This window comes from Eubalaena glacialis, chromosome 1 (assembly GCF_028564815.1).
Source record: "Eubalaena glacialis isolate mEubGla1 chromosome 1, mEubGla1.1.hap2.+ XY, whole genome shotgun sequence".
Taxonomy (NCBI): Eukaryota; Metazoa; Chordata; class Mammalia; order Artiodactyla; family Balaenidae; genus Eubalaena; species Eubalaena glacialis.
This window is the reverse complement of record NC_083716.1, coordinates 236,415,576-236,443,343: the sequence shown is the minus strand read 5'-3', so window position 1 is coordinate 236,443,343 and position 27,768 is coordinate 236,415,576. Positions and strand designations below refer to the sequence as shown.

At 41.7% G+C, this 27,768-nt stretch overlaps 1 protein-coding gene across 1 annotated transcript in view; it reads left to right on the top strand.

Moving 5' to 3' along the window:
• The window catches only part of IQCA1 (IQ motif containing with AAA domain 1), a 169,850-nt gene that overhangs the window by 102,998 nt on the left and 39,084 nt on the right, over positions 1 to 27,768 (top strand). Inside the window, exons 12-14 of the mRNA XM_061206144.1 lie at positions 13,216 to 13,283; positions 16,719 to 16,801; positions 24,238 to 24,345. Of these exons, the coding sequence (XP_061062127.1) occupies positions 13,216 to 13,283; positions 16,719 to 16,801; positions 24,238 to 24,345 (259 nt within the window). The remainder of the gene's footprint in view (positions 1 to 13,215; positions 13,284 to 16,718; positions 16,802 to 24,237; positions 24,346 to 27,768) is intronic.

Below are 27,768 nucleotides of genomic sequence, written 5' to 3'. Positions count from 1 at the left end.
ATAGGAGACAACCCAACACCCTCATTGGAGTGGTGTCAGAGAAGATCAAATAAGGAACAAAGACTTTCATTCCTGCCCATTGGTTCTGAAGCCTTCCCATCCACTATGTCAGTGGAGACCACATGGGGAATCTATCTGGACTCCACCCCCAACCAGTGATAACACGGTACCCCTCCCTCCCTGCTGGGATGGATCAGAGGAGACCTAGTGGAGAGTCAGGACTTCACCAGTTCCCAATGGTAACAAGGCCACCTTCACCTCGGTTGAGTGGAGACCACATGGAGAGCCAGAACTCCCACCCCACCCAGAAATATAAGGAGCCCCTTCCACAATGGATTGGGGAACCTAGACTTCTACCTTCCTGGCAGTAACAGCACAACACACACACACACACACACACACACACACACACACTATTCCCCTGCCAGAGCAGTGTCAGAGAGAGTTAAAACAAGAGATTTAAATTAAATTCAGAGTCTCATAACATAATACAAAAATGTTTAGGTTTTATTGAAAGTCACTCATCATACAAGAACCTGGAAGATCTCAGACTGAAGGAAAACAGACAATAGATGCCAAGTCTGAAGTGTCAGAGATGTTAGAATTACCTGACAAACATGTTAAGGCAGCCATGAGTAAAATGCTTCAATGAGTAATTATAAAGCTGCTAGATACAAATGAAAAAAAAAAAAAAACAACAGAAAGCCTCAGCAAAAAAGTAGAAGATATAAAGAAGAACCAAATGGAAATTTTAGAACTTAAAAGTACAGTATGCAAAATGCTGGATGAGCTCAGCAGCAGAATAGAGGAGACAGAGGAAAGAATCAATGAATTGGAAGATAGAACAATAGAAATTATCCAACCTGAACAGCAGAGAAAATCAACTGGAAAAAAAAAAGCTAAACAGAGAATTAGGAACTATGGGACTATTAAAAAAAATCTTATATTCATGGCATCAGAATCTCAGAAGGAGAAGAAAAAGAAGATGAGGCTGAAAAAGGACTTCAAGAAAGAATGGTTGAAATCTTCCCAAATTTGACAGGAGATATAAACCTGCAGATTCAAGAAGCTAAATGAATACCCAACAGGCTAAATCCAAAGACATCTGATCTGAGACACATTGTAACTAAGCTTCTAACTACAGAAGACAAAGAAAAAATCTGGAAAGCAACCAGAGAAAAAAATGACCCTTTACCTGTAGGAGAAAAACACCTTAAATGACTGTGCGTTGCACACCAGAAACTGAGATGGAAAGAAAGGGCAAAATACTTCTTCAAGTGCTGAAATAAAATAACTGCCAACCAGAATTTATACCCAACAAAAATATTCTTCAACTGTGAAAAAGAAATCAAGATATTTTCAGATGAAGGAGAACTAAGAGAATTTTTCACCAGCAGATTCACCCTGAGAGAATTTCTAAAGGAACTTCTTTAAATGGAAAGAAAATGGTTCAAAAACAAAACAACCCAGGAGCATCAGAAAGGAAGAAATAACTTGGTAACCAAAAATATAGGTAATCTGGATATCAGTGAAATCACAAAACACTCCATGTCATGAACCTCCTGGGTACTTCAGAAATACTAGAGGTGGCAAGTGCTCAGTGATATAACCAAGGATCGTCTACCTCGGGAGTCTCAAACTTAAATGCCTTCAGTGTCAGTCAAGTTCCATAAATGAGAGAAGCAGGCAGAGGACTGTGATGAACTAAACAGCATACATGACTCAGCTCTGGCCAGTGATTGCCAGGCGGGAAGGCAGACCCTGTCCTGCCAGATCTTCCAACTTGTCAAGAAAAGCCAGAAATCCTAACACAACATTGTAAATCAACTATACTCCAATAAAAATTAATATATATATATATATATATATGTAAATAGAATATGCTTTTCTTTCCTTTCTAAATTATGTTATTTGATTGAAGCAAAAATTATGACACTGTTTGACTTGGTTCTCAGTGATGCAGAGGAAATATTTAAGACAATATTACAAATGACAGGGGATGGGTAAAGGCATGTAAAGGGAATTAAGATTTTTCTACTTCACTCAAAATGTGACATGAGTAGACTCTGATTCACTATGCATATATAATGTAACACCCAGAGCAACCACTAGAAAAGTATACAAAGAGATACACTCAACACTATCAAATGAAATTCTAAAAACTGGTCAAGTCACCTACAGGATGACAGGAAAAAGCAAATAAAGAAATAAAAAATATAACAAAAAAATAAAATGGTAGACAAGTCCTAATATATCAATAATTACATTAAATGTAAATAGTCTAAATACACCAATTAAAAGAGAGTAGCAAAGTAGATTTAAAAACATCACCCAACTATATGCTGTCTTCAGGAACCTCATTTGATACATAATGATATAAGCAGGTTGTAAGTAAAGGATGGAAAAAATATATCATGCAAACAATCAAAAGAAAGCAGGAATGGCTATTCTAGTATCACATAAAGTATATTTCAGAGCCAAGAAAATTATCAAAGTCAGGGAAGAACTTATATATGATAAAAGAGCCAATCCATCGAAGACATATTAATCCTAAATGTGCATACACCAAATAACAGAACTATAAAATATAGGAAGCAAAAACCAATAGAACTGAAAGGAAAAACAGACAAATCCACAATTATAGTTGGATTCATTCTCAAGAATTGATAGAATACTAGACAGAAAATAATCAGCAAGGATACTGAAGAACTCAACAACACCATTGACAAACAGAGTCTAATTGAAATTTATAGAACACTCCACCCAACAAACAGAATACATATTCTTTGCAAGTGCCCACAGAATGCATTCGAAGACGGACCTTATCTTGTGCCATTAAACAAATCTCGACATATGGAAAAGAAATGAAATCACGGAGAGTGCATTCCCCTACCACAATGGAATCAAACTAGAAATCAATAACAGAAAAATAATAAGAAAATCTCCAAACACATGGAAACTAAACAGCACACTTCTAATTCATAGGACAAAGAAGAAACAAGAGAACTCAAAACATATAATGAAAATACAAGATATCAAGAATATCTGGGACACAAAGTAGTCCTGAGAGGGAAATTTATAGCACTAAACACATACACTAGAAAAAGAGGGAAAAGTTCAAATCCATCATCTAAGCTCCCACCTTCAGAACTTCAGAACCTAGAAAAAGAAGAGCAAAAGAAAAAAAAAAACCCACAAAGTGAGCAGAAAGAAGAAAAAGATAAGAGCAGAAATCAGTGAAATAGAAAACAGAAAAACAATAGAGAAGTCAGTGAAACAGAGCTGCCTCTTTGAAAATTATCAACAAAATTGACAAACCTCTAGTAAGACTGACAAAGAAAAAAAAGTCACATATTACCAACATTAGGAATGAAACAAGAGGTATCACTACTGACTGCAGATATCAAAAGAATAATAAAGGGGTATTACAAACAACTCTACACACAGAATTTGACAACTTACACGAAATGAACACACTATTCCTAAAAATACAAACTATTACAACTCATTTAATATGAAATAGATAAATTGACTAGCCCTACATCTATTAAGGAAGTTGAATTGTAATTAAAACAATTCCCCAGGTAGAATCTCCAGGGCCAGATGGTTTCACTGGAGAATTCTACCAAATATTCAAAGGTAAATTAACATCAATTCTACACAGTCATTTCCAAAATAGAAGAAACACTTCCCAACCCATTTTATAACAAGCTAGTGTTACCCTTAAGTGAAAACCAGACAAAGGCAGTACAAAAAAAAAAAGAAAAATATAGGCCAATATCCCTCATGAATATAGATACAAAAATTCTTAAAATATTTTCAAATAGAATGCAAAAATAAAGAGAATTATAAACCATGACCAAGTGGAGTTTATTCCAGGAATGTAAGCCTAGTTCAATATTTGAAAATCAATGATGGAATAAACTATGTTAACAGACTAAAGGAGAAAAAAATCACATGATCATATCAATTGATGCAGAAAAAGCATTTGACACAATTTAACGCTCACCAATGATAAACCTCTCAGAAAAATTAGAGAACTTCCGTGACTTGATAAAGAGAATCTACAAAAACACCTACAGCTTAACAGTGAAAGACTAAATGCTTTTCTCCTAAGACTGGGAATAAGGCAAGTGTGTCCACTCACTGCACTTTTATTGAACATAGTGCTAGACATTTTAGCCAGTGCAGTAGGACAAGCAAAGGAAATAAAAAAAATAAACAGTCCCTATTTGCAGACGACATGATTGTCTACGTAGAAAATCTCAAGGAATCTACAAAGAAACTCCTAGAAATAAAAAGTGCATTCAGCAAGGTTGTAGGGTACAAGGGGAACATATAAAAATCAATCATATTTCTGTTTACTAGCAATGAACAGATTGGACACCAAGATTAAAAATATAATATCTCTTAAAATCACTCAAAAATGAAATACTTAGGTGTAAAGCTAGCAAAACGTGTGTAGGACTTTTATGCTAAAACTACACCATGCTGATGAAAGAAATCAAAGAAGGTCTAAATAGATAAATATACTATGCACATGGATTGGAAAACAAAATGTAAAGATGTCAATTCTTTCCACATCAATATACAAGATTAATCCAATTCTTATCAAAATCCCAGAAAGATAGTTTATAAACATAGACAAGATTATCCTAAAATTTATATGGAAAGACAGTGAATCTAGAATTGCTAAAATGATTTTTTAAAAGAGGAATAAAGTAAAAAGAATCCATCTACCTAATCTCAAGGTTTATTATACAGCTACAGTAATCAAGACTGTTTGCTATTGGTAGAGGGTTAAACTGTAGATCAATGAAACAAAACAGACAACTGAGACATAGGCTCACACAAATAGGCCTGACTGATTTTTGACAAAGATGCAAATGCAGTTCAAGGGAGGAAGGATAACCTTTTCAATAAATGGTGCTGGAGCAACTGGACATCCACAGACCAAAAAAAAATGAACCTTGAGCTAAGTCTCACATATTGTACAAAAAATAACTCAAAACAGATCATGGACTTAGATGTAAAATGTAAAGCTGTACGTTTTAGAAAAAATATATAGGAAAAAATCTTTGGGATGTAAGACTAGCAAAGAGTTCTTAAAATTAACACTGCAAGCGCAAATCCATTAGAGGAAAATTTGAACTTCATCAGAAATAAAACTGTTTGCTCTGTGAAAGACCCTGTTAAGAGGGTGAAAAGACAAGCTACAGACTGGGACAAAACATTTGTAAAGCACATATCTGATGAAGAGCTAGTATGTAGAACATACAAGGAACTCTCAAAACTCAACAGTTAGAAAACAAAACAATCCGATTATAAAATGGACAAAAGACATGGAGACATTTCACCCAAGTGGATGTACAGAGGGAAAAAGAACACAGAAAAGGTGTCCAACATTGTTAGCCATTAGAGAAATGCAAATTAAAACCACAGAGAAATCACTTCATACCCATGAGGATGGCTAAAATAAAAGCAATGGAAACACCAACTGCCTAAGACAATGGGGGACAAACTAGATCACTTTTACATGATTGGTAGGAGTGTAAAATGGTATGACCACTCTGCACAAAATTTGGCATTTCTTAAAAAAAACAAACACAACTACCATAGAACCCAGCAATTGCACTCATGAGCATTTATCCCAGAGAAGTGAAAACTTACACACACACACACACACACACAGACATTTGTTGCACCTTAATCAATTCATGATAGCCCAAAACTAGAAACAGCAATAAAAAAAAAAAAAAGAACAAACTATTCATGCATACAATGACCTGGACAAAATTCCTGAGAATTATGATGAATAAAAAGCAAGAAAGTAACATACTTTGTGATTCTGCTGATAGAACATTCCTGAAAGGACAAAACTGTAGAAACAGAACAGATTAGAGGTTTCTAGTAAAGCTGGACTGGCTGTGGGAGGGAAGCGAGGGTTACTCTGAAAGAGCAACTGGAAGGACCCTTGGGGTGATCAAAACATCCTGGATCTCAGCTGTATCAGTATCAACTCAAGATCCTGGTTGTGACCTTGTGAGAAAGTTCTGCCAGATGTTACCCTTAGGAGAAACCCGCTAAAGGTTACATCTCTCCATAGCAATTCTTACAGCTGCATGTGAATCCACCGTTATCTCAAAATAAGAACTTTAAATTTTAAAATACTGAAAAACAGGAAGTATAGCTACGTGCAACTGTGTATGTGAGTCTTGGAATTGTAATACTGATCGGAGGAAGCCAGACCTAAAAGAGTTTATGGGGTGTGCAGTCAAGATGGCGGACTAGGAGGACACGGAATTCACATCTCCTCACAACTAGGGCACCTACCAGGCACTGGTGGGGGACCATGGACACCTAAGGGGACGGGAGGTATCCCCAGCGACTGGGTAGGACGTGGGGGGGGGGAGTGAAGGGAGAGGAGGAGTGGAGGCGGGATGGGACTGGCGTCCCTGAGGGGCAGCTGGGGGAGGGGAAGGGATCCCATGCCTGAAGGGGGAAATTGGGGGACCATTGGGAGGACATAGGATCAAAAGGGACCGTGGCCAGGTTTCCCATGCCCACTTGGGACCCCGGGGGCCTGCTGAGATCCCGGGCCTGATCCTCTGCCCACCAAGGCCCCCTCCAGCCGTGCGGGTCCTGAGGGAGTTGGAGGGAGGGAAGGGGGAGCAAAAGTAAAGGCCAGAGCTCCAGGACCAGCACCCCTGAGGGGTGGCTGGGGGAGGGGAGGAGTTCCTACACCCAGCGGGACCCACCCACGGTTAGGGGTCCAGCAGCGATGGAGGAGACCCTGGGGGAGACAGTCGGGGAGGGGCATGAAGGAACGAAAGGGAACGGGGCCAGTGCTTTCCCTGTCCACTCAGGTAACGGGGAGCTCGTTGGGCTCCTGGGCCTAATCCTCTGACCTCGGAGCCTCCCTCCTGCTGCACAGAGCCCAAGCCCCGCCCCTACACCCCCACCCAGGGCCCCACCTCTACACTCGGAGACACCCTCTGAGAACCTCTCCAACACGCTGGGCCTAAACCCCACCCACACACCCTCACTCAGGGCCCTACCTCCAAACTCTGGAACTCCACATTCCAGAGACCCTCCTTCTGATGTGCTGCTTCTCCCCTTCTGCACAGGTCCTAAGCAGAGGCCCCGCCCCACGCTTGAACGTCACCCCCCACCTGCCTAGGCCCCGGCCCACCCAAAACCCCACCCCTGCCTAAGTTCCACCCCCACCTAAACTCCGCCCCCATAGCCAAGGCTTTTGGTTTTTTCCTCTTTTCGATTGGAGTTCTGTTTAACCTTGTTGATTCATTGTTGATTCTTTTATATTTTTATTTTTCCTAATAAATCTTTTACTTTTCTAATTTTATTTCATTCTTTATACTTTGTTATTGTTCTCTCCTTTTGGCTTGTTTCCCACCCAACCTTTTTCTTTTTTTTCTTTTTTCTGTTGTGGTTTTATTTTATCTTGTTGCAGTTGTTTCAACTGTAGTTTTATTTTTCCTAATATTTTTTTATCTTTCTAATTTCATTTTGTTTTTTATTCTTTGATATTGTACTGCTCCTTTTTTTCTTTTTTCTTTTTTTTAACCACGCCACAAAGCTTGTGGGCTCAAGGTCAGGCTCGAGCTCCTGTGATGGGAGCTCCAAGTCCAAATCGCTGGACTAACAGAGAACTTCAGACCCCAGGGAATATCAATCAGAGTGAGGCCTCCCAGAGGTCCTCATCTCAGCACCAAGACCCAGCTCTATCCAACTGCCTGCAAACTCCAGTGATGGACGTGTCAGGCCAAACAGCCAGTAAGACAGCAATACAGCACCACCCATCAAAAAAAAAAATGAACCAACAAAATTATGTTACAGACGAAGGAGCAAGGTAAAAACCTACAAGACGAAATAAATGAAGACGAAATAGGCAACCTGCCTGAAAAAAAAATTCAGAGTAATGATAGTAAAGATGATCCAAAATATCGGAAACAGAATTGAGAAAATACAAGAAACATGCAACAAGGATCTAGAAGAACTAAAGAAGAAACAAAGAGTGATGAAAAACACAATTACTGAAATTAAAAATACTCTAGAAGGAATCAATAACAGAATAACTGAGGAAGAAGACGGATAAGTGAGCTGGAAGATAAAATGGTGGAAATAACTGCCAGGGCGCAGAATAAAGAAAAAGAATGAGAAGAATTGAGGACAATCTCAGAGACCTCTGGGACAACATTAAACACACCAACATTCGGATTATAGGGGTCCCAGAAGAAGAAGAGAAAAAGAAAGGGTCTGAGAAAATATTTGAAGAGACTGTAGTTGAAAACTTCCCTAACATGGGAAAGGAAATAGTCAATCAAGTCCAGGAAGCATGGAGAGTACCATACCAGATAAACCCAAAGAGAAACATGCCAAGACACATATTAATCAAACTAACAAAAATTAAATACAAAGAAAAAATATTAAAAGAGGCAAGGGAAAAGCAACAAATAATATATAAGGGAATCCTCATAAGGTTAACAGCTGATCTTTCAGCAGAAACTCTGCAAGCCAGAAGGGAGTGGCAGGACATATTTAAAGTGATGAAAGGGGAAAACCTACAAACAAGATTACTCTACCCAGCAAGGATCTTATTCAGATTTGATGGAGAAATTAAAACCTTTACAGACAAGCAAAAGTTAAGGGAATTCAGCACCACCAAACCAGCTCTACAACAAATGCTAAAGGAACTTCTCTAGGTAAGAAACACAAGAGAAGGAAAAGACCTACAATAACAAACCCAAAACAATTAAGAAAATGGTAATAGGAACATACATATTGATAATTACCTTAAATGTAAATGGATTAAAAGCTCCAACCAAAAAACATAGACTGGCTGAATGGAATCTAAAACAAGACCAGTACATATGCTGTCTACAAGAGACCCACTTCAGACCTAGGGACACATACAGACTGAAAGTGAGGGGATGGAAAAAGATATTCCATGCAAATGGAAATCAAAAGAAAGCTGGAGTAGCAATTCTCATATAAGACAAAATAGACTTTAAAATAAAGACTATTACAAGAGACAAAGAAGGTCACTACCTGATGATAAAGAGATCAATCCAAGAAGAAGATATTACAATTGTAAGTATTTATGCATCCAACATAGGAGCACCTCAATACATAAGGCAAATGCTAACAGCCATAAAAGGGGAAATTGACAGTAACACAATAATAGTAGGGGACTTTAACACCCCACTTTCACCAACGGACAGATAACCCAAAATGAAAATAAATAAGGAAACACAAGCTTTAAATGACACATTAAACAAGAAGGACTTAATTGATATTTATAGGACACTCCATCCAAAAACAACAGAATACACTTTCTTCTCAAGTGCTCACAGAACATTCTCCAGGACAGACCATAGCTTGGGTCACAAATCAAGCCTTTGTAAATTTAAGAAAATTGAAAGCGTATCAAGTATCTTTTCCGATCACAACGCTATGAGACTAGATATTAATTACAGGAAAAAAACTGTAAAAAATACAAACACATGGAGGCTAAACAATACACTACTAAATAACCAAGAGATCACTGAAGAAAGCAAAGAAGGAACAAAAAATACCTAGAAACAACTGACAATGAAAACACGACGACCCAAAACCTATGGGATGCAGCAAAAGCAGTTCTAAGAGGGAAGTTTATAGCAATACAATCCTACCTCAAGAAACAAGAAACATCTCAAACAACCTAACCTTACACCTAAAGCAATTAGAGAAAGAAAAACTAAAAAAAAACCCAAGTTAGCAGAAGGAAAGAAATCATAAAGATCAGATCAGAAATAAATGAAAAAGAAATGAAGGAAATAATAGCAAAGATCAATAAAACTAAAAGCTGGTTCTTTGCAACGATAAACAAAATTGATGAACCATCAGCCAGACTCATCAAGAAAAAAAGGGAGAAGACTCAAATCAATAGAATTAGAAATGAAAAAGGAGAAGTAACAACTGACACTTCAGAGATACAAAGGATCATGAGAGATTATTACAAGCAACTATATGCCAATAAAATGGACAACGTGGAAGAAATGGACAAATTCTTAGAAAAACACAACTTCCGAGACTGAACCAGAAAGAAATAGAAAATATAAACAGACCAATCACAAGCACTGAAATTGAAACTGTGATTAAAAATCTTCTAACAAACAAAAGTCCAGGACCAGATGGATTCACAGGCAAATTCTACCCAACATTTACAGAAGAGCTAACACCTATCCTTCTCAAACTCTTTCAAAATATAGCAGAGGGAGGAACACTCCCAAACTCATTCTACGAGGCCACCATTACCCTGATACCAAAACCAGACAAAGATGTCACAAAGAAAGAAAACTACAGGCCAATATCTCTGATGCAAAAACATAGATGCAAAAATCCTCAACAAAATACTAGCAAACAGAATCCAACAACACATTAAAAGGATCATACACCATGATCCAGTGGGGTTTATCCCAGAAATGCAAGGATTTTTCAATATATTCAAATCAATCAGTGTGAAACAGCATATTAACAAATTGAAGGATAAAAACCATATGATCATCTCAATAGATGCACAAAAAGCTTTTGACAAAATTCAACACCCATTTATGATAAAAACTCTCCAGAAAGTAGGCATAGAGGGACCCTACCTCAACATAGTAAAGTCCATATATGACAAACCCACAGCCAACATCATTCTCAATGGTGAAAAACTGAAACCATTTCCTCTAAGATCAAGAACAAGACACAGTTGCCCACTCTTACCACTGTTATTCAAAATAGTTTTGGAAGTCCTAGCCATGGCAATCAGAGAAGAAAAAGAAATAAAGGAATCCAAATTGGAAAAGAAGAAGTAAAACTGTCACTGTTTGCAGATGACATGATACTATACATAGAGAATTCTAAAGATGCTACCAGAAAACTACTAGACCTAATCAATGAATTTGGTAGAGTAGCAGGATACAAAATTAATGCACAGAAATCTCTTGCATTCCTATACACTAATGACGAAAAATCTGAAAGAGAAATTAAGGAAACACTCCCATTTACCATTGCAACAAAAAGAATAAAATACCTAGGAATAAACCTACCTAAGGAGACAAAAGACCTGTATGCAGAAAACTATAAGACACTGATGAAACAAATTAAAGTTGATACAAACAGTTGGAGAGATATACCATATTCTTGGATTGGAAGAATCAACATTGTGAAAATGGCTATACTACCCAAAGGAATCTACAGATTCAATGCAATCCCTATCAAAATACCAATGGCATTTTTCCATTGGTATGAACCAAAAATTTCACAATTTGTATAGAGACATTTCTCCAAAGAAGACATACAGATGGCCAAGAAGCACATGAAAAGCTGCTCAACATCACTAATTATTAGAGAAATACAAATCAAAACTACAATGAGGTATCACCTCACACCAGTTAGAATGGGCATCATCAGAAAATCTACAAACAACGAATGCTGGAGAGGGTGTGGAGAAAAGGGAACCCTCTTGCACTGTTGGTGGGAATGTAAATTGATGCAGCCACTATGGAGAACAGTATGGAGGTTCCTTAAACTAAAAATAGAACTACCATATGACCCAGCAATCCCACCACTGGGCATATACCCTGAGAAAACCATAATTCAAAAGGAGTCATGTACCACAATGTTCATTGCAGCTCTGTTTACAATAGCCAGGATATGGAAGCAACCTAAGTGTCCATCGACAGATGAATGGATAAAGAAGATGTGGCACATATTTACAATGGAATATTACTCAGCCATAAAAAGAAATGAAATTGAGTAATTTGTAGTGAGGTGGATGGACCTAGAGTCTGTCATACAGAGTGAAGTAAGTCAGAAAAACAAATACTGTATGCTACCACATATATATGGAATCTAAAAAAAAAAAATGGTTCTGATGAACCTAGGGGCAGGACAGGAATAAAGACACAGACATAGAGAATAGACTTGAGGACACGGGGCGTGAGAAGGGTAAGCTGGGATGAAGTGAGAGAGTAGCATTGACATATATACACTATCAAATATATAATAGATAGCTAGTGGGAAGCAGCTGCATAGCACAGGGAGATCAGCTCTGTGCTTTGCAACCACCTAGAGGGTTGGGATAGGGAGGGTGGGAGGGAGATGCAAGAAGGAGGGGATATAGGGATATACATATGCATATAGCTGATTCACTTTGTTATACAGCAGAAACTAACACAACACTGTAAAGCAATTATACTCCAATAAAGATGTTAAATTTGAAAAAAAAAAGTTTATATTGTAAGATTCCATGTTCAAGAACAGGTGATGTAAATCCCCAGAGAAGTCAGACTGGTGGTTACCTACAGACCGGAAAGCAGTGTGAGAGAGAATTCAGGAATGGTGAAAATATGTTCTGTATTTTCAACTGGGTGGTAGTTATATGGTTATATGTAAAAATTAAATGTAAAATGTTAATCAAACTGATGTGGGTATACTTTATGTACATTATGCTGCAATAAAAACAATAAATGAAAGCATGAATGAAATGAATGAATGAATGGGGAAAAGGACATGCAAGAGTGAAAGATGATGGAGCATTAAGAAAGAACCTGGAGGGAGTCCTTTGTGATGGGGAGCAAGAGTCACCTGAGGAGGCCTGAGATAGAAGATGAGACAACAAAGGAAGAAAGGGGCCAGGCTGTGGAATTTTAACTTTATCCTGTGGGCAATGGGGAGGTACTGGTGGATATTTTAGACAGAATAGTGCAGCGATCAGCACTGCTTTAACGGACCACATTGTGAGCACTGCCCTCCAGCCGGCACAAGGATCTGAGTGCAAAGCCCTTTGGGAACCAAAGTTGGTTGGTTGCCTCACTCTTTGGCCTCCAGGTTTGGGTCCTGATGCTAACAGAGAGGTGATCAGATACCAAAGAAAAGCACAGCTTGATTGCCTGTGCACTCGGCACTCTCATCCTTTGTAGTAAGAATGCTCGGGGCCTGTTGGGACAGTCCATGCAGGTTTCAGCGTGGCCACCTCAATGCCAGTCCCTATGTTCATGAAGTAAGTGTTGCAGCTCCATGTACCATGATTGACTTCCCACCTCCCATTCCCCTATGCCACCAGCCAAAATCAGCTTCCTTAGCTAATTTCTGGAGCTCATTTTTCTTGTTTGCATGAAGCTTGTTTTTACTAAATGGGTTTTTTTTTTTTCCATTTTCTTCCAGAAAAATAAAAAGGAGAAAGGCAAAAAATGGAAATTGGGGAAGAAGGATAAAGACCCAACGGCTGACAGGTGAGGGGTGCACACTGGGGTGGGGGGCACCCCAGAAAAGCATAGGACATGGCCTGAGTCCTCAGCCTGGTCTGGGAAAGGCAACCTCCCCCCACTGCTCTGTACACCACACCCCTTCATCCTGGAAGAGTATGGTGGGGGGAAAGCACGGAGACCTCTCTGCAGTCCTGCATGCAGGCCAGCATCCTCGACTGGGGAGACGCAGTGGAGAGGGGGCGCCTGGAAGGCAGACTCAGGCCCCATCGCTTCTAAGGCCGTGTGACTTTTTTTAAGTTTTAAAATTCGTGGGGTTCTCAAGAAATTTTTTTGAGAAATAGCATCCTACTACAGCTTTTGAAGGAACGCTGAGGCTTGCAGTCCTTGAGGGCAGAGACAGTTCATATTACATGCCCGCCCCTGGGCCCAGCCCGCTGAGGCCCTTCCGAAATGCTCCTTGAAGGAAAGGATGAGGATTTGTCTCATTGTAAAAGGATACTTCCATTTCCTTGAGCTTCATCGGCTGAACTTTGATATTAATGAATAATTATAAATGCTCATTTTTAAGCTGAAATGGCCTTCAGTGCTTTAATATTGGAAATAAATAGGGCCTAGGTTTTCACACATTTTCAAGGAATTTAATTAAAATCCCTAGGAAGTGAATGTCAGAAATCATTTTGAACGTATACCTCTTTTCCCATGGGTTTGTTAATGGGTAACAGGTGTTGCTCCCTGTTTGGGGTGTTCCCTTGTTCCCCCTTGGGTGCGCTGATACAGTCCCAAACTCTGCTTGAAAGAAGCCCCACGAGAGAGGAAGCCAGCTTGGAACCATCCACAGGAGAAGTGGGGACCAGAGCACCCCAGAGCTGGTGCACACGCCCAGGGCCCTGGCAGGCAGCCTCTGGAGAGACACCCAGCCTTGGTGTGGGCTTTGGCTCTGGGGAGAAAAGGCTCCCACAGGATATCGCTAGAGGGAGGAGCTGCAGGCTTCCTCACATGATGTTCCACTGTTTAGGGAAAAGTTCAAGGTCAAGAGCTTTGGCTGACCGCTGCCTGGTCAGCATTCTGAGACTCAGGCACCCAGTTCCTGGGGAGGAACCCATCTACCGATGCACCAACACTGACGCCCCCTCGGGGGGATGTTGTAGTCCCTTCCCTGGAGGAAGGTCCAGCCCCTGCCTACCCGCAGGGCCACTGCTGTCTTTCAGTGACTTTCACATGCCACTTTTCTCCTTTGTCCTTACCTCAGTCTTTCAGGAGAAGAAGATCCTGCTAAGTGTCTTATTGAATGACCACCCAGAGCTAAACTCAAATCTGATGAGCTGACCACTAGGTTAAAATTATCTATTCACATTCTCTGCATTTAAAGAGTCGCTTAACTGAATACAGGTTCTACTTTAACAACGCACAGCACACACGTGTGGCTCATGGACCGTGTCTGTTAGCCAATGAATGTGTTCTTTGCATATGTTTCTTTACAGTTGAACTATTATAAATGAGCTACAGCAATTCTCTAGTGAAATGAAGAAAGACCAGTAGTATTTTCTTCACTTTTATACCCAAAAGTACAGAAATACCTGATCATCTTACTCCTGGAAGACTTTTCATTTTAATTTTAAAGACTCTATGTTATTCATTAAGTGGGATTCAGTAAATGGGCTAGTTCTGTGCCAAGACACTGTAAGACAACTTACGTTTCTCTTATCCAGTTAGTATAAACCTTAAATCAGTATTTTGATCATAGTTTATAAGGTAGTTTTATTTTATTTATTTATTTATTCCCATCACAAAACTATTCAACAGTGTACCGACAGTCAAGGTATTCAAGGGACATTTCATGCTCCCTGCCATTCACAGGGATTGTTATTGTTGGGTATTGTAATGGCCTCCTGAAAAATCAATTTAAATAGATTTATCACTCTTAGCTCTCTCATCTATCTCTTCCTGGTCACTGTATGTGGCCGTGCTCAGAAAGGGACCATCTCTTCTCAGCCACTTCCTGGTTAATGATTAGGATGATCTATTATTAGTTTACAATTTGGGATTCCTCCCTGACCATTCCTGGGCATGATGCTTTTCTGTTCACTCAAGGTAGCCCCAGGCTGGTAGGTTGGCTGCCCAGACAAAAGGGGGCCTAGGGCTTTCAAACTGGCTCAGCCATATAAGGTAGCCATACAAGGTAGTTTTAGAGTTGAAATTTTTTATTCTGTAGCAAGAGTTTATTTCACTGGAAAGATCCAAATATAGATTTGTGTTCCCGGAGTCTTAAGATATTTGGTTTGGATTATTTTAGAGAATCTTATTCAATTGTATGTTAATATTTTATGCATATGTTTATGTTAAACGAATATTCAAGTCAAAACACTACAGTTGATACTGCCTTGGTATAGGTCAGATACTGTCATCCCCAATTCCATTACAATTAAAACTTTCTTAATTCTCAGCTGAGGGCACACTATTTTAAATATATTTGATAGAATAAAATTTCAGTCAACCAAAGACTGGAGTCATTGAATTAACATCTATCCCGATGGTATTTGGCTTGAATCTCACTGATGTTCTTGAGTCTCTTTTAATCACACTAACTTGGATCATTGAACAATCAAAGAACAGTTTAAAAATAGTTATATTTACAATTCTTCAGTCTAAAGAAAGACTGGGGTTGAACCAAAGCATCAGGCCCCTAAAAATGAAAAGGGAAAAGACAAAACATTTCAAAGGACTCTGCTGCACCGTATTTGAGCATGATCTATCTGAATTCCAGCAAGCCAAGCCCCAGTTAATTTCATTGGGAGTTTCATTCATTAAGTGGGATACTATCTCCATTTTTTTCCTCAAGTAGTATAAATTACCACTATGCTGGCTACATGCCCAAGGCCCCCTTAGAGAAGAGGTTTTGTCATCTGTAAACACTATGGAAGAGTATAACATCCTTCTAAAAAATTATAATATTTTGTCTTTCATATTAAAATGATCTCCATTATAAGCCTTTGTTTTTTATAGATATTTCTTTTAAACTATTATGCTATGGAGTTAAAAGGAAACGTCAATTTCGCGAAGGATTGATGATTTATTACAGCTTGCAGATGCTAACTGAATATATAATTATGGCCCCGTTATGTTACTATTACTGGGTAATTTCTAATTCATATTTGTGCCATCATGAAGGCTGATGAAAGGGCAGACTGCAGGAGTTACAGCTGGTCTCAGATGCCCAAAGATATAATTCTTATTAATGGGAAACATCAGGTATACCCATGGACGAGTGCAAGTATTGTTTTTAAAAAGCCTAATTTATCCCCAAATTGTAGTAACACTCCAAAAATCAATTTATTTGCATACACACAAATGTACTTTGAATGAGATCTGGTTAAAGTTCTCTGAGTATGTGATGATTAACATCAGTACTGCTGATTTGATGTGTTTGCTCACAGACTAGATGGTCTGCTTTATCCCCAGGACCATCGAATCTCTGTATAAGGAACTAGTGGAAGAAGGCTTACTGATCCAGGCTCTGAAAGTCAACCTCTCTGATTACATTGGTAAAGTACACAAAGAATAATGCATGTATGTGTCACATATGTATGTCACCCCTTGGGTTTTTGAGGACCCAACAGCCGGAAGTATGTTTCATCTGTGCTTTTGTCCAACCTAAAATCTGGCCCTTAGTGGCTTGCAGTAAATGTTTGTTGGATTGAATTGATTTGAGTTCCTTCTTTGCTGTGATCTAATGGGTCCAGCTCTCTCCCCTAATGTGGTAGAAGCAGGTTTCCAAACCTACTAGCAAGGTTCCTGGAGGCATTCTTTGTGGCTTAAGCTGAATTGAGGAAATGAGGAATTGTTCATGAGCTCTGGTTATCAAAATGCCCTAGGGGGCAGCCCCTGGTACTTCCAACACAGAGTCCTCACAGGAGAAATTCCTTCCAGAATTCCATCTAGGGGCCACCACAGGAGTAGTTGGGAGGAAAAAGAGGGCACATTTGCTATCACCATCTTCAGCTAATGTTTTTCTCTTAATTTTTAAAAAATACCATGAGGATCTGAAAACATATTTAAAGCTTAAAATTCTTGATACTCCTACCACCCTAATGCAGATGTCATTTTCACTTTCATACATCTACAATCAACTGAGGACATTCGCCTATGTAACCAGGAAAAGATAATCACACTCAGAAAATGTAACATTAATGTCGTACTCTTACCACTAGGTAATATCTAGTTAATAATCAATTTTCCCGATAGTCCTAATAAATAACGTCCTTTGTAACTGTTTGTCTTTCTCAATCCCAAATGCAGTCAGGGATCATGGATGTGATGGTCATATCTTCTTCGTCCCCTTTCATTCCTTTAATCAGCACCAATTTACAGGCTTTTCCAGTCCTTCACAACATTGACATTTTTAAAGAGTCTGAGCTGTTTTACAGACTCTCCTTCAACTGAATTGGTTTGATGGTTTCCTCCTGACTTGATTCATGTTAAACATTTTTTACAGGAAAACTACAGGTAATATCGTGTCCTTCTCAGTCTTTCACATTGAGGGCACAAAAATGATGCTTTGTCCCATCACTGGTGATGTTAAGTTTAATCACTGGTGAAGGTGCTGTTCCACAGATTTCTCCATTGTAAAGCTCCATTTTCCCCTTTGTAATCAATGAATAATCTGTGGGGGATAGTTTGAGGCTCTGGAGATTCTGTTCCCAACCATCTTAAAGGTTTAGGCATCCGCCGATGACTTCTGCCTGCATCAATTTTTGCTATGGTGGTTGTAAAGTGGGAATACTCTATTTCTGTCTCCTCTTCTAGCAGGTACCATCGTTCTGGAGAGATTTCCCTCCCACCCTCCTTTTAAAATTGTTTTGGTATTAGAGTAGACACATGGATTCTCTCTTTTTAAAATTGTATTATAACCCATTTCCGAGTTATTCATTCCAGTGTTTACACTGACCCAGTTTTGGCCTGCAGGAGCAAAAAGGCTGACATTTTCCTTGGATCAAAAAATGATCACTTTAATCCCTTTGAAATAAAGCCACATTTCCTTCTCAGGGGCCTGGAGGAGCATATTTCCTAATGGTGTAAGATTTTACCAGAAAATGTACTGGAATATCTGTTGGGTTTCTATTTATTTTATGTGTTTCTTATTCAAGTACTGCAGGGTTTTCTCCTGGATTGCCTTGATTATGTTCTGTTAATTCTGTTCATATGAAAAAATAACACTTTTAGCAGAACCCTACCTCTTTACTTACGATTGGGATCTCTGAGTGCTCTCTCTCTCCTTGTCTGGTTTCTTCCTTCATATCATGTCTTTTTTGCTTATCACTGAATTCCTAGTTTTTAGTACAGTGCCTAGCACATGGTAGAGTCTCAGAGAATTAATGGACATATTTCTCATCTTCTTACTAATTTCTTATCCATCTTGGACTTCCTCACTGATCTCTTTGTCAGTTTCCAGGCAGCATCTTGAAGATGCTTAAGGTCAAAGCAAATGAAATCAACCTCTTAAGAGTGACCTCAAACGTAAATGACCCAGTCTAGCAAAATCAGTCAAATCGCCACAAGGATTGGCTCCCTTTGGTCTTTTCCACGTTTGTCTTCTTTTTCCCGGTTGAGATCCTTAGCTTGAAAAGATGGCAGTGGATCTTCCCAGATCCCCACATAAAAATAGACAAAGCAACTAGATGGCAAAAGCAAAAGCCTGTGGACAACATTAACACAAAAACGAAATAACCAAGTTTCCCCTCAAAGCCCAAAGTGCAAGCCACTGGGGACAAAAAACAAAAGAACCCCAAAATAGCCAGCAAGCACTCACTGGAAAGCACAGCAGACCAGGGTAGTAACTGCAGCTGGAATTGGGAGGGGTTTGCCCACTTCAACAGCAGGTGCATGAAAATGGATAGAATCAGAAAGTATGAACGGGCGAGAACAGTCCAACCTCTGGACGCTCTTGAAATTGACCCTTCCAAGACACGGCCTTATACTGAGAAGAAACTCTTGGGAGTAGAATCACAATTGAATAGGAACAACAGAGATGAGGGAGAGAAAAGGTCCAGAATAAATTGGGGGAGGGGAACAGGACAAGGACATCTCAAAAAGCAAGCCACCATACTAATAACATATATGAAAACAACAGAAGAGGGGACTCTATGAAGTTTAAAAAGCTACCCTGACCCAAGCTATCTTCTAAACATATAGGAATATTAACTCATATAAATTTAAGCAATGGAAAATTTCAAGGTCAAAGCCCATGCCAAATGTCTATTAAAAAAGAAAGAATAAGGAGCAAAGTATCATCACAAAAAGACATGCCCACAAAGCAGACATAACTGGAACCTACTCTTTCAAACCAAGCTAATATACATTAAGAAAATTATAGAAGATATGTAAGAATACATAAAATGGAATTAGAAAAGTGCAGAAATGAGTTACACAAAATTCCAGGAATATTTTAAGTAAAGGAGAAAAATCGTTTTAGGACAAAACTAAATTACAATGAATACAAGAATGAATAAAGTCCACAAACCATGCTTGAAGAGAAATGAAATGTGAAAGACAGAAATTTTTTTTAAATAAAACTAGAAATGAAGAACAAGATTAAAAGGTTTCAAAAGAAAGTAACAAGTACTGAAGGTAGGCAAAGAAAATTCACATAGGCAGGCAAAGATAATACACATCCCTGAAGAAGAAAACCAAAGCCAAGGAACAGAACAAATACTAAGAATTTTTATTCATGAAAAATTGCCTAAAACAGAAATGCAAACCACATGATGAATGATCACACTTTGTATGTGAGAATATCAACTCCAGTTGACCAACACCAAGATGTATTCTAATAAACGTACCAGACCTTAAAGTAAAGGGGAAAAAGAAACCTTGGGGCATTACCCCTCCTCCTTTGCCAGCCGGCCCAAAGCTGGGCAAGCAGGGCAGGGTGGGTGTTGGCTGTGCCTCAGCAACTCCCCCTGCAGGCGGGGACAGAGCACAAACCCTCAGACTCAGAATGTGGCCGCATGGTTTGGACATTCTCCACAGCCCAGGAACCCCATATTCACAGCCAGCCCGGCTCAGCAGTGCCGGGACACGAGTTGTCTGGGGGGCTTCCACTCTTTTCTAAACACCACTCAAATCCAAATACGCACTAGAATCACAGCAGTTAGGGCTGAAAGAGACTTGGAAGGCAGGAAACTCAAGTTCGTCATGTCTGGTTCCCCCAAGGCCCAGCCCCCAACTCCCCCCACCCTCAGTTCCTTGCTCTGTCCCTGCGCACCTGCCCAGCTCGGAGCACTGACCCTGTGCCCAGGAACCAGCTCCCGCCACCAGCTTGGGTATGCAAGAAATAGCACGTTTCTTTATTCTTTAAATCACCATAACTTAGCATCACGAGGGCTAAACTGCCAAGGTTATTCAAATTCAATCCTTCTTGCAAGCCTCCACCCCTGCCCCCAGGTACCATCAAGGTCCCCGATTCCCAAATGGTGCCCGGAGGCTGGGGAGAGATTCTGGGCACTGGCGCCCTCCAAGACCCCTTGGTGCCTGCAGGGGCCACTCATGGCTGCCTGGGGCCCTCTCTCAGCGAGGGGCACTCTCCCCTGCTCCCTCGTCCTCCGTGCCACCAGGACACAGGGCTCATGCCCACTGACCAGAGACCCACTGACCAGCTGTCCCGCCCAGGCTGGGAATGTCTCCTCCCTCCTGCCTCTGAAGCTCCCACCCTCTGGGTTGCTGGTCCTTTCTGTAATCTTTCTGTGCCTCAGTTTTCACAATTATGAGGATAATAACAGCAACGGCCTCACTAAATTGCTGTGACAATTTAATGAGTGAGGAAATGGAGCACTCGAGGGCGTGCTGGCACAGAGCTAGCTAGCTGTCCCCCTGTGTTGCTGCGGTGGTGATCTCACCTATCCTTCCGCGGGCTCAGGGTTTGCCAGCCAGAGGGCTTGTGACTTCCTGGTGCCTCCGTGCCCCTCCCTCCCTGTGCACATCGCAGAAGCACGAGGCACCTAGGTCGGCCACTGCTCAAGGGGAAAATACAGAGGGAACAAACACAGGCAATACTCCCCTAAATTACCTGGCCCTGCCTATGGTTCTGGAGCTGCTGCGTTCGGTGGGAACATTGACACCCAGGCCAGGGCTGGTGCTTCTCACTTTCTCCTTGGCATCCAGGGCCTGTCCTAAGAACAAGAAGATTCAACGGGTTCCCCAAAATCCCACCTTAGAAGACTTGACTTAGACATTACATGTGAAAAACATCTGAAGCTTCGGAATACCTGGGCCCCAGGGTGCATAATCTTGGCAGAGCTGTTGCAACAGAAAGTTAACCTGAGAAGTCTCTCTGTCGACCTCATTCTGGAAGCTGGTAGCCTGCATCCAACATAAATTTTTATTGTATAAACAATTCAGGAACCTGGATTGTAACCACGTAGCATGTGTCACCGTGCTCTTCATCATCAGAAGATGCTCTGTGCAGCCCTGGCAGTGCCCGGGGCAGAGCTGGCATGTCCTGGTGCAGGTGGGAGGCCCCAAGTCCTATGAGCATCGTCTGCTGACTTGAGGCCTCCTGTGTTCTCTCACTCCTTTTCTTTGAGTAACTTTTTTAAGAGGCTGTTATTTTTTATCAATTGTTCTGTTCTTTATTCTCTTTTCAATGCTGTGTGGGGTAGAACGGAAATGTTAGAAGCTGATTTCACCTTGATTTCTCAAATATTTTTTATTTCTCCTTATTTTTTAAGTGTGCGCGTATGTTCCTATTCTCTACAATTAGTTCCTCCTTCTGTGTTCATTTCCTAGGACTGCTGTAACAAGTACCACAGTAGGGCAGCTTAAACAGCAGAAAATTACTCTCTCCCAGTCCTGGAGGCCAGAAGTCCAGCGCCACGGTGTCAGCAGTGTTGGTTCCTTCTGGAGGCTCTGAGAAGGAATCTGTTGGCTGTAGCCTCAGAGCCCCTTCAAGCCCCCACCTCTGTCCTGCTCCCTGGACCTGTTAGTCCTCCCCTGCCGGGATGCTGAGCTGCCCTGGGGCTCACGTGGCCTAAACTGACCTCTTCCTCTCATCCCTCGTCTCGTCCGTCCCTCGGTGGTTTGCTGGCAGTCGTTGGCGATCCTTGGCTTCTGCTGTATCACCCCATCTCTGCCTTCATCCTCACCTGACCTCCTCCCTGTGTGTGTGTCTGTGTCCAAACTTCCCCTTTTTATAAAGGACACCAGTCATATTGGATTAGGACCCACCCTAATAACCTCAGTTTAATTAACTACATCTGCAATGATCCTATTTCCAAATAAGGTCACATTCTGAGATACTGGAGGTTAGGCTTTGACATACGGATTTTTAAGGGGACACAATCCTACCCATAACACAGTCCTGTTTCTTTTCCCGCTGTTGTCCTAGGTTTCCTTGCCCTTTTTCATGCTTTCTATCTCCAACACCTCTTCATCTGCTGTTTCCTTCTTCCCTCGCTCGTGGAAGACCTGGTGTCTGTGCAGGGAATCCTGAAGTCTCTAAATTCTGAATGAGTCCATGGGAAGGGCTTATGGCTTCCATGCTGGGCAATAGCAAAACGTAGTAACACGCTTTCAGAATGAGTCTCCTCACTTGGCAAAGGGTCGTTCCTTCTATCAGAACCAACACCCACCAGTTCAACTTCCTTTGTCTAAGTAGGGACTAGAAAATATGGCGCATCTGGGTATTAACTTGGATTTACTTAAGCAGGAAAATGGGGTCACTTTTATGCCCCCCCAATGTCATGTTTACAGCAATAAGTGCTGGATTTAACGGTGGCTGCAGGATCCCTTCCTGCTCTAGTGAAGGCGAAATGAACCGCTCTTCTATTTATTACCTGCTCATTAAAAAGCGTGCAGATCGGAAGCCATAATAGACGCTTTCATTATCACTCATTTCCCTCACCAAGACCATTGCCCTTGCCAAGGACTTTTTTTCATGCGGAGGCTTTGAAAGGCTATGGCCCACAACAAAACAGCAATCATTATCTGGATTTTAACTCTCATTTCCTTAGCATTTGAAAATGCTTTAAAGCCCTTGATATTTTCAGGATTTCATAGACACCTACATGTATTTCTTCAGTGTTTTCATACACACATAAAGGCATTTGTTGTACATGTATAACATTGAAAGCTCTGCAAGATCCGTACATGTTATGAAAAGAAAAAGTCAGGAAAAAAAACATCAAGAGATTGTGATTCGTTTTTCGAATATTTTTCCTTCAGATTCAGGTACAGATCAAGAGAGAATCACATGAGCATGTAAAAGTCCATCCTCATGACAAATGAAGGCAGCAAAACTAATTTTCGTGGTGACCTTATCTAAATTAGTTAGAAAATAACACTTCAGATTTATGACTAGTTACAATTAAGCTCTTTGATGCCTTCTAATTAAACCTGTAAAGATTTATTTCGATATTATTCCTTTGGTAATCCTTTAAAAATGATAAAAATGTTAATGAATATCACCCTCAAAAAGAGATGTTTCTATTTATCCTAAATTAGACTCAGATCCTACCTTTCAAATGATTGCATTTCAGGTTCAGATTTACACGGCTTCAATACAAATTTCACATCCATCTTAAGTAAGTTATTTTTAAAGTTTGAGCAAATGTTAGACATAATCTCTTGGAATAGAAATTAAACCAAACCTGCCGTATTTTAGTTTACTTTGTATGTTCTTCATTTTAGAACTTTGCTCTTCACATATTCAACATCCGAAGGTTATTTTTTAAAATACTGGGAGGTTAGTATCATACTCAACATAATTCCCAGTTATTGTAGTGAGTATAGAAATGTTTTTGTGGCTGGACAGTTTTTCTTCAAGCCTTTATCTGAGAAGTTCTTTATAATGACTCTCCATAATATGATTGTATTTGCTCAGAAATGTTCAATTTGTATCCTATGTTAATTTTGCAAGTGTCCAAATTATGCAACTCAGAGTAGCATAGTTTCCCATTCATTTGTCCTCTATTTTTTTTCTCCCCAGGTGAGTACAGCTACTTGGGGACTACTCTTCGCCAGGTGTCCACAGAACCCATGCCTTCCCTCCTGGATGTCCGACAGCTAATCACCCTGTACGGCATCCTGCCACTAGGTAAGGAAGGACTCCACTTGCCCTGTTGTGCCTTTGCTAGAAGCAGGCGTGTCTGCTTGTGTCTTCCTGGTCGTCATCAGTGTGCATTGCGGCTTACCTCTTCTACTGAGAATTGTGAGTGAGGGTCGTTCTGCTGGGCTAGAGCATCCTGGAGCACAGAAAGGTACCGCCTGGGAAGCATATCTGTAGCGCCTTTGAATGTCTGGTTAGCATTTTGAAGGTCCTGGAAGCTGTCATCTGGAGAGATGATAACCGAGGCAAGCACCTGCGATTCAAAGTGACCAAATTAGGGCTTCTCCGGTGGCGCAGTGGTTGAGAATCCGCCTGCCAATGCAGGGGACACGGGTTCGAGCCCGGGTCTGGGAGGATCCCACATGCCGCGGAGCAACTAGGCCCGAGAGCCACAACTACTGAGCCTGCGCGTCTGGAGCCTGTGCTCCGCAACAAGAGAGGCCGCGATAGTGAGAGGCCCGCGCACCGCGATGAAGAGTGGCCCCTGCTTGCCGCAACTAGAGAAAGCCCTCGCACAGAAACAAAGACCCAACACAGCCAAAAATAAATAATAAATAAATAATAAATAAATTAAAAAAAAAAACAAAAAAACAAAGTGACCAAATTAGACAAAGGCTGAGGTTAGGCTTACCTGTTACACACAGGCTCTGTCACTGGGTCCTTAACAGAGCCGGCCCTTCGGGAGTCAGTGAAAGTGTATTTCTTGGATCTAAAGAATCAAGGCTCTGCCAGTTTCCACGGAGATTCAATCATGGTTGTTCAGACAGACGGACCAGAGTCTGCAGGAAAGTCGGGGCTCTCCGTAACAGATACCTGCCCCTCTCGTTCACTTTTATTTATGTTTTCATGACTGCGTCACCTGGGGCAGGGGCAGGAACTCCAGCCAGGCCGTGCTCTGATGACCATTCTGAACTAGAAATCGCATTTTGTTTTGTTTAATTTGCTTTAAAGTGAGATGGGAATCGTTTGGACGCTTCTCATCTTATTCCACATTGACTTAAATAAGAACTTAAACCTATTGGCAAGGAATAGTTCATTCTTCTTTCAACTTCATGTCAGAAGCAGTCCATAGAATAGGGGTCAACATAAATAAAATACATATATAACACAAATATATAATACTTGGGGATCAACATAATTTGGGGTCAACAAAATCAATATGCAATATTTAACGGGGTCTGTGTAAATAAACAGATTAGCCCTCAAACTTCATCACAGAGTGATGGAAGGCAGTAGAGCCGAGAACATCAAGAGGTGTCAAGATTTTAAGGGAACTCCTCACAAGTGAGTGTGTGGCGTGTCTGCATCCTCCGCCGGCAGATACAAGGTGATGGGTGTCGTCTCCAAGCTGACTTGAGGGTTCTGGAAGAAGCGTGCCTGGGAGGCATCCCACCCGGACCCTCCTTTTGTCAATGAGAAACCTGAAGTCTCCCTGGTGGCTGACCTCCCCAGGCCCCAGAGGCAGCGGGGCGTTTGTTCTCATGACCTGTTCATGAGTTTGCACTGTACAAACAAGTCAGACAGAGAAGTTCGCTCACACGGCAGTGTGCCAGGGCTTCGTCTGAATTTCATACGTCTATACTAGTATCCGGTCACAAAAGGGAATGCGTTTGTTGGTCTGATTATTCAGGTCACCACTGCCAGGACTAGCCAAGGCGGCCACTTGGAAGAGGGCACTGAGGACACACCGCAAGGCCACTTCCCACCCTGCCCGGCAGCAAAGCTCCCACCGGCCTCCAGGGTTCCAGGAGCCTCGGCCAGGGCTCCCAGGACGAGGTGTGAACTTTCAAAGCAGTAAGGGCAGTAAGGGAATGCCCAGGAAGCATCTGGTCAGCATTCACCCGCTCACTGCCCGCCGCCCCGGAAATGTCACTGTCCCCGCAGCGTGGAGGGAGAGAGGGAGGCGAGGGGGGAGGGCACTCATGGTGCAGAAGCTGCGTTTTATGTGCGGCTTCATCGCCCAGCAGAGGTGGCCATTGAGCAGCTGTCACGGATGAGTAAGCCTTTCCACGATGTTGAGGAACTTTCTCCAAGTCCGGGGTCGGAAGGGGCAGAGCTGGGCTTAGGACACGGAACACTGGCTTCCTTGTGACTCTTTAATCCTCCGAAAGTTGAAAAGGGTGAACGCACAAAAGCCTGGAAATTTCCTCTGTTTCTTAGCAATTCTAGGCAATTTTTAAAACTGCCCTTGAAAGGCGAGATGAGCAGCTAGAGCCATGGACGCCGTGGCAGATTTGTCCCCAGCGACTCCGCGGCCCCTCCCTGCCCTGCCGTCTGATGAGCTCTCCAGAGGCCAGCGAGGCCCCGGTGCAGAGGCCTTTCTGGACCCACCCTCTCCCCCTCTGCACGACGCTGGTGACCACCCCCTTCCTTCTGGAAAGTCACATCCCTGGGGTAGATGACGTGTCCGGGCCTCCCCTGCCTGTGCCCCTTCCCTCCTGCTGCCCCTCCCCCAGTTCTGTCCTCAGCGCTGTTCTCCCCTCCCTCCACCCCTTCCGGAACTCTCCTGGCCCCCAGGCTTCGGCCACCACTCTAACCCTCATCATCTTCCAGGGACCCCGACAGCTGGCACCACTCTCCGCCCCACCCCCTTGCTGACCCCAGCTCCCTCGCCAACCAGAATCATCTGCCCCCCCCCCCAGGACCTGACCTTCCGCTCCAGGCTGTGGTCACTGCGTCCCCCTACTTGCATCCTTCTCAGACGACCCCTTTCACTCTGCCCGTTCTTCACCGGCCAGCTCAGACGCAGCCCCTCTCTCTGAAGTCCGGCCTGACTCACCCCCATGCACCCACCTCATCCCCCAAATGGGAAGTCCTTTCTTCCCTGAATCTCTGTCTCTGTCACAGATCTTAGCACGGATCTTTTCCTCCCCTTCTAGTTACTTCTCAAGTTTAGCTCCCCCGGGCCGTATACTCTTTACAGCAAATCCTGTCTCTTCCGCATGAGCATCCCCAGCGGCCCCCAGCTGAGGCCACAGACGGAGCCCTCAGTGTCCAGGTGTTGAACGGGAGACGGGAAGAATGGCATCTCTCTGCCGTCGTGGAAAACGAGGTCTGCTTCACCATAACACATTGCCATTTCCCACGCTAACCACAATGGAAGCTTGCCCGTTTAGCTTCATTTTAAAGAGAACTTGCTCAAAACTACTTTCCAAGTTTTTGCGGAGTGTAGTAGGTAACTATAAAAATTGTTCCTAATGATTAGATAAATTCCCTAAGTCTTGTCATTCACACAAGAAAAAAGAAAGAGAAGCACAATAATAATTAGAATGTTGATATGTTTACAGCTGATCCAGAAGAGCCCAGCAGTTGACCAAAAGCAAACTAGTGTGATAGCCGATGTTCCAATCACAGCCTTCTACAGGATTTCATTCTGTTCACTCTCTAATTACTTAGTGCCAACGTGTGCCC